The sequence below is a fragment of the Cynoglossus semilaevis genome, chromosome 5 (genome assembly GCF_000523025.1).
Source record: "Cynoglossus semilaevis isolate Cse_v1.0 chromosome 5, Cse_v1.0, whole genome shotgun sequence".
Classification (NCBI taxonomy): Eukaryota; Metazoa; Chordata; class Actinopteri; order Pleuronectiformes; family Cynoglossidae; genus Cynoglossus; species Cynoglossus semilaevis.
Genome location: NC_024311.1, coordinates 1,402,174 through 1,410,447, shown reverse-complemented (window position 1 = coordinate 1,410,447; position 8,274 = coordinate 1,402,174). Strand labels below are relative to the sequence as shown.

Sequence of the window (8,274 nt, the reverse complement as noted above, 5' to 3'; positions counted from 1 at the left end):
ACACTTATAATATTATATTTTTATTCAGAATGACTTAGTGAGACTTGAGTGACATGAAGGATTCGATCACAATTACTGAATCGTACTATTATACAGTACACACCACAATATTCCGTATTTTAATTTCTGAGAAGCATTGTTCGAATAATGAAGTCTAAGTGGAATCAGAAGTCCTGGACTTAGACTTAATTCAAGTTGTTCCAAATGACATGTTAATGACTTTCCCTTCCTAATATTGTGTGAAACAAATATATATATATATATATATATATTTTACCCCAGATTTACTGTATGTTCTTACCTCATTTCCTGTCTCCTCCTCAGACCATCAAGGCCACATCACCTCTAGGAGACCCCAGAGTCACCTATAACCTGGAGGATGGATTGGTGCCAGAGACTAACCTGCCCGTTCGCTTCTACCTCACACCAAATAGAGAGGACGGCTCCGCCTCCATCCTGGTGGCAGAACCTTTGGACTACGAGACCACCAGGAATTTTATGCTGAAAGTTCGAGCCCAGAATGTTGCGGCGGTCCCGCTGGCTGCTTTTACAACTGTCTATGTCAATGTCACTGGTAGGAAATTTCATTTTTAAAAAAGTATGAACTCTACAGAATTGAACATTAATAATTTAAATTAAGGATATATTAGAAAATAAAAAGGTCTTAATGTGCACAATATTTGCCTTAAAATATTAAAACAATGCCTAGGCATAGGGGTATTAATATTAATATTGATTTTATGTAAATTTATATTTTGAAGCACAGAGGAACTCAAAACAACAAGATGTTTGGGTCTTTGTTTACTTACTAATGACAGAATAGACTTTGTAATTATACGTATATGTATATATATATTACATTACAATGCATTTAACAGACACCATTAGTCAAGCTACATATATAGTCAAGCTATATATATATATATATATATGTATATATATATATATATATGTGCATATTTATCATATATAAATCTGTTGGATCTGTTATATAAATATACATATGATATGAAAGAATTTTATTTCCTTTCCCGTCCCTGCCAGAACTCTCACCTAAGAATAATGTTATGTTTGTGTGTTTTAAATAAATGCATGATTTTAGGTTCATTGTGGTTCAATTATCAAAAGCATTACTTTGAAATGCCATGTTTACTTTGAAAAAATAACAAATGGCAGTAGAAATAATAGGAAATGTCATACACAAATTTGCTCTTGCAGGATTTACGCTGTGGATTTGAATTGTGTAGTTTAATCATAAAAAAAAAAAAAAATTCTTTCACAAGAAATAATTACGGTTAACAGGTAATCTTAATGTACTGAGTAACATGTATCATATACTGTATACTCAGTATGTCATACTTGTTTTATTGTTTGATTAAAAAAAAAAAGTAGACTTAAGCTTGCAAATTTTTCAAAGAAAGTATCAACACTGTGAGCTGTACACAGAGACCAAAGGGTAGTAGTCACTCTTAAAATGAGAAGTAAGCAGTGAAAACTTTCACTATAAAAACTGCTGGCATTTTTTTTTTACTGTCTATTATTTCTATGTTGTTAGCGTTAATTAATGTGATTTATCCTGGCTAGAAAAGAACACTACCAAAGAATGAGAGATAAGGTCTAAGTGTATGATGTGATAACTTAATGCTAATTGTCTCCCTTATTAGTCCCACAATGGTAAAAATTTACAGTGTGAGTCATTGCAACCCACACAGTCTGCCACAGGAGGCGCCATTAAGTACATGGTTGTAACTCACAAGCTGCCAAAGTCACAGACCGCCATTAGGGATATGTGGGTCCTCTGGGAATCTATCCCAGGACTCTCTGCTCACTGCTCGCAGCACGGTCGTGCTTACCGCTACACCACGGAAGCTCGAATAAATTTACAGTGTGAGTCTTTGCAGCAGACACAGGCTGCCGTGGGAGGAGCCATTAGGGATAGTCCTGAAAAATATATCTAAGGAAAGAATGCTAACCCTGGTATAATGTTTGTTTAAGCCAGTGTATAAGTGAGTTTTATGTATGTATTAGGATATCTTAATAATACTAACACTGTGGGTGTTTTTTTGTTTGTTTTTCTTAGATGTAAATGACAACGTGCCTTTTTTCACTTCATCCATTTACGAGGCTTCTGTCACCGAAGGAGCAGAGACAGGAATGTTGGTTTTTCAAGTTTCAGCTAATGACCTGGACTTGGGTCTGAATGGAAAGGTAGAAGATTTTTTATTTATTTGGATCTGAAAAAAGTTCTCTTGTTGCTATGAGATTTTTATTAGAATAAATTAGAACAAGGACACTCTATTTGACCTCATGATTCCATTAGATTACAATAATGAAATTATAAATTGAATGGATATATTTCAATTCCAAGTTTAAATAACCAAAATATTTAGTATAATAATAAACTATTGTTAATGTAATTGGAGCAGCATGTCCATCTATATGTATATGTAAGACAAACACAATTCTGTCTCATCTGCATGTTTTGTTTCTGAATGACTCAAACATTTATCTCCCATGTTTAAAAACTAAATTTGGGTCAAGAAAATAAAATAAATTATCTCTGTCTTTATCGCTGATCTTTAATCTAGAACACAAAGTTCCTCTTATCTAAACACTAACAAAAGTTAAATTGAGTTGGTTCAAAGCTAAGACGTGTGCAGAATGTAATAAGAATAGATTTTAATGATAATTGAAAGAAAATAATACGTCACTTGCTGGCACACATCAGCGTTAGGATAGCGGAAGCTGGTGGAATGCTAGTGAAGACATTTTTACTGAACCCCTCAAGGCAGGATCTTTTGTAACATGCATTGAGCCAATTGGTTACGGCTGTGTTTTTCAAGCGTGGAGAGTCTGGAATTGAAATGGGGTTGCCTGAAATATATATATATATACTTTTTTTTTTTAAAATGTCGTAGCAGGCGTATCTTGATTGATGGCTGCAGTCATGTGAAAAATGTCGTCACAGGCGCATCTTGATTGATGGCTGCAGTCATGTGACTGCACAAGTCAGACCTACTAAAATGTGTCTGTGATGTCAAAATGGGATCACAAGTAGGGATGTCACGAGTTTAGATTTTCTTGGTACGATTATTGTGAGAATTTATCACGATATTATGATTATTAACTGATTTCACAACACTATGAATGTGTAAAATTCCATGAACACTAAAAACAGGTGTTAGGGTCTCATGCTATCATTATAAAAATATATAGCAATCACAGTCAATCACATAATATATAATTACGTAACTAGCAATATGACCCAATATTTGTGTTTGTATATATATACTCTATATATGTGTGTATATATATGTATTTATGTATATATGTACAGTATATATATGTATATATATATATATGGGTCATCAATTGTCAAATAATCAGTCAGCTTTATGTTGCCATATATGAAACATTTTGCGTATTACAATGACATACACAAATTAGTAATAAATGAAACAAACATCCCATAGTGTTGGAATCACAAACCCATTGTTTACTCACTGATGGGAGACAGTAAAAGGAGCTAATGCTAAATGTTTACTGACTCCAGAAGACTACATGGTGTTTCCTTTAATGGGTCACTGCACACTGACACTGAAACAAAAAAAAACAAAAAAAATCAACCTCACTTTATGTTTACAAACGAACAGCATGATGTAACGTGATGCGAATGCCGTGTAAGTTGTCACGTTGCACTGACAGCCGAAACTGTGTTGTATTCGTACGCAGTTTATTGCAAATGACACGCAAACATTTAATGTCCTACCAATCCAAGCACTTGACTTAATTTAATGCAGTTGCTGTGTATTTACCTTTACTTTGGTGAACAAAGGTGGATGGATGAAACATATTGGATATATTTCCTCCTTTCACTGCCATTTTTTTACGGCATGATTTAAATGCTGGCAAGCCGTCATCCACGACGACACCCTAGTCATTTTCTTCTGAAGCCAGAATAATGATGCACGGCTGATTTGATAGCCTTGTTAACACACGCAGCGTCACGCGGGTGTTGTATAACTCTGTTTTCGTTCCGTTTGAGTTGCACTGAACAAGTGTTCATTTAATTCCGCAATTAATTGTGATACTGTGTAATCATGACATCCCTAGTCACATGCAATAAAAGGTTGGCAACCACTGGGTTAAGGAAACTAAATAACACCGGAATAGGTTTCTGACATCTCACTACCTGCTTAGTTCAACGGCTGTCAACTCGTTGACATCATAGATGGCAAAGTTTTCATTTTTAAAAAAAATGACTGTGGAATTTTCTAAATTGACTTCTGAATTAGTCTAAGAGCTAATTATGATGCATTGGAAAAACAATTTCCTCAAATAAATCAGTAAACAAGTACCTCTTCATCATTCAGTATATCCATTTGGCTGACAATTGTTTTTAGCAAGGCCATGAATTTGGATTTAAATTTAAATTTAATCTTAATAAGTTGCTCCAATGTTCCAATAACAACCAAGGAAAGTAAATTTGTGTCATTCTTCAAACCAGTAGAAGTCACTTGACCTTTGACCTCACGTCCTTAACATGTCTGTGTCTTGCTCTGCTCCTGTTCATTCTGCCCGTGGAGATCTCCTACTCACTTCTGGAAGATCGCAGCGGTGACCACAAGTTTTTCCGTATCGACCCGGAGCTGGGATTTATCTACACGCAGACTGTTTTTGACCGTGAAGCAAAAAGCTCATACCTGCTGGAGGTGAAGTCCGTTGATGGCTCAGAGTCAGCACGACCGGGCAAACACGGACAGCCTAATTCTGGTGAGTAGGACACACAGCACTCTTCATATCAAAACTTGATGTGGTTTTCTGTCTGTTTTTGTTTAATCTCTATCTTCTCCTCATCTTTTTCTCAATTTCTCAATTAGTCTAGCATTACAGCTAATGCTTTATGACCCAAGACCACATAAAAATCCAGAAATTTAGGGGCACATTGTAGGTCGAACTGGATGAGTTGTTTTCTTCTAATGTTTTGCAAGGACAGTTTTGGCTGTAATTAGCCATCTCTCTGACGAAAAAAGATACAATTAACCTTAATCACTGGTAGAGTTTTCGAAACACAAGGGTTTCAATGCTTATTCACCTTGTTAAATGTGTGAGGTGCTTAAAAACACTACACAAAAATTAGCATTTTTTACCCTTTTCCCCCTTTTATATCATTTCCATTGAGAAGAATCCACATCTCTCCATACCTATGTTTCACCTCATGTTTGTGCTCCTGGTATAGATACTCTTGGCGGTTTATTTGATGGAATGACTATAATATTGTCAAAAGAATGTCTTTCACTGCAAGCTTTTTTTATTTTATACTCTGGATTTCACATGTGGCTTACCCAAGGATGATTCTAAGAATAACAGGTCACCAGAGCAAGGAGAAAGAGACAGTGATGACTGAATTGCAAACGGTTTGTATAAAAATAAATAAAATCGACGGATAAATTTAGGTTCATTCTTCCAGTAAGCAGTTCAAAACTCTTTTCGTAGCACTACCACGGAACAAAGCCCAACTCGTTTGACCAAAGTTATCAAAGAAGTTCAAGCTGAAGGGACACAAATTAACCGGACAGCAGGCCCAGTATGAAAGACATGCATGCCTCATGACTATAGATAGTTATGAGGCACAGCAGTGTGCAAACGGATGTTCACTTAAGGCAGTACTTTTCAAGTGGTGGGGCGGGGCCCCTTGGGGTGGCGTATTGATGTGCCGGGTGTGTGTGAGTGACTTCCAATGGAATATGTCACGCTGGACATAAGTGTACCACTGCTGTAATGCTTGAATAACAATCCTCCAGTCACTAGGTGGCAGCAACTCCAACAGTGGTTTGTACAGATAAGAATATGTTAAAAATAATGTTAAAAAAAAAAATGTTAAAAGGTTCTCAAAAGTATCTGAATTTTCGGGTGTGTGGTTCATGGAAAAAGTTCTGTCCTTTGGGGGGCATGACAGAAATAAAATTGAGAACCACTGACTTAGGGTATCTTGGATTTTGGGGCAACACAAAAAATGGTTTAGTGATGGGGCAGTTGTGAAGGAGTGCTCAAACACTGTTGCCAAGGGAAAATAAAAAGATGAGCCGTGTGGTAAAAACCAAACACAATTAAATTACTGGCAGGTCAGTGATGTCCCTATGTCTCTCATTAAGAAAAAAAAAGAATAATTAAAAGATAAAATGTGGTGTTCAAAGCTCTGTTTTGAACCATTTGAACCCTCCATTTTCCCCCCCTTTATTTTTTCTGGCGTTTTTGTTTTCTTTACATTTCCTTACATTTTTTTGCATGAGACATTATTAAAAATTGACAATTAGGATTGTTGAAGCTATGAAATATTACGTAGGGGAGAGCTATTAGTTTGGACCTTTTATATTAATAACTGGACCTCAGTTACTTTTTATTGAATACCCTTGCTTTCAACTGTTTGTGTTGCTAAAGGAATAGGGAGCTGCACAAGGTGCTGATTCAATACACTTTCTGCAGTTTTCAATCTCCCAGTCAATGGCACATTTTTTCTCTTTTATGCAAGTCTATTACGCACTTTTGCAGAGCGTAGCTGTTCATGGTGCTTGTTTTTATATATATTTTTTTATATATTCTCCATGTCAATGAACGTCCATGCAACTAATTTATATGCTTAAGCATTCACAATAAATTGTATTATTGCGACAATACACGTGGTGCAGAAACCATGCTGAAATAACATATTTAATGTAGAAAAACATCGAACAAAAATCATACATGAACAGTCACAACTGCTTTTACAGAGATGGAGGGAGAGTCGAAAAGTTAGGGTCTTGACAGCGCAAAAAAAAACAAAAAAACAGAGAGGTTTGTGTTTTGTTCTTTCTCTGGTGAATTGTATTTCGGAGTCAGTGCTTACTGTGTTGTAAAGAGCTTTGCTGAGCCCTCTATATCCACCAACCTTACCTGTTCTTTACTGCAAACGTGGCTTCTGCTGTACTATATATTGAACATAACGATCAATTTAACTAATTATCTCAGTGTAAACCACATACTTACTTACACTTGAAAGTAGGGATGGCTTGATACAAGTTTTCATGTCCTATATCAATACTGCAACTTGAGGTATCTGCCGATAACAATATCAATGTGATACATTCTATTCTCCTCCATTGCTAAGGGGACGTTAAGTTGAGCATTTGGGCTTAGGTATCGGAATGGACAGGCTATAGTTTTTTTTTTAGTTTTTTATTTAGATGTTGTGATGAGAAGCCATTCCAACTTGAAAGTATCTACAAATGAGCACTGAAGCTTTGAGTTATTTGTTAGGATTATTTGCACTCACTTCCAGACATTTTTACAAGAGCTTAAAATACCATGTGCAGGGCAGTGAATAAATCTATAACTGAAAAAAAAAACTGATTGACAATGAATATTGTTAAATGAATGGTAGAGGACTGAAGACTGAGTAATATTGTCGAGGGCAAGAGTTTGTAGTATTGAAAGATGTCAACTACCTACGGGTCTCTTAGACCAAAACCTAAACCTGAATTTTTTTCTTTAGATTATAAACAAAAAAATCATAAGAAAAAAAGACGGTAAGATACAGCAGTTAACATTGTCTTGTCGTATTGTGTACTAAAGCAGAGCTTAAAGCAGCCTGTGTTCACCACCTGCAGTTGGGTTTCATTATAAAAATCTGTGGCAAAAAAATAGTTTGTTGTGACGTATTCTTCCATTCTGCCATTGCTTCATTATTTTTTAATTTTTTTAAATTAAAAAAAGTGTCCTTCACAGCAAATTTTGGATTCCATTTGCAATGGATGGATTTACAATGAGCTCATATTAAAACCGGAGACCAGTGGCATAGACATAGAAAGGACAAAGGGTAAAAAAAATGACTAACCACAGCTGCTCCGTAAAGGTAATTTAAAAGCTCCAAATGTTTACTGAAGGCAGTTTTCCTCTTCTATCCTTTCCCCACATCTGCTGAAGTGCTAGTTCCCATCCACGCCTGTCCTTTTATTTTACCTTGCTTTTCCTTTTTTCGGTTTGGTTCATTTTCTGTCAGACAAAATGTGCACAAACTAGCTAGACAGAGGCGTGAAGGAACAGCAGCTGTTAGGACATGTGAGATGATGAAAGGAGATGGAGCCACTGAAAAAGCACCAAAATTCATCATTCATTATCTCCTGCTTACTCCTTTGCAGAGTCGCGGGGGAGCTGGAGCCGATCCCAGCTGCCAACGGCCGAGGGCGGGAGTTGTGCGGTTGTGCGGGGGTTGGAAGTTGCTGCCGGGCTTTACTT

At 36.2% G+C, this 8,274-nt stretch overlaps 1 protein-coding gene across 1 annotated transcript in view; it reads left to right on the top strand.

Annotated features, from left to right (window-relative positions):
• LOC103378645 (neural-cadherin) overlaps positions 1–8,274 on the top strand; it is a 230,504-nt gene that overhangs the window by 108,759 nt on the left and 113,471 nt on the right. The window contains exons 13-15 of the mRNA XM_017032353.2: positions 325–574; positions 2,081–2,208; positions 4,587–4,773. Coding sequence (XP_016887842.1) covers positions 325–574; positions 2,081–2,208; positions 4,587–4,773 — 565 coding nt within the window. The remainder of the gene's footprint in view (positions 1–324; positions 575–2,080; positions 2,209–4,586; positions 4,774–8,274) is intronic.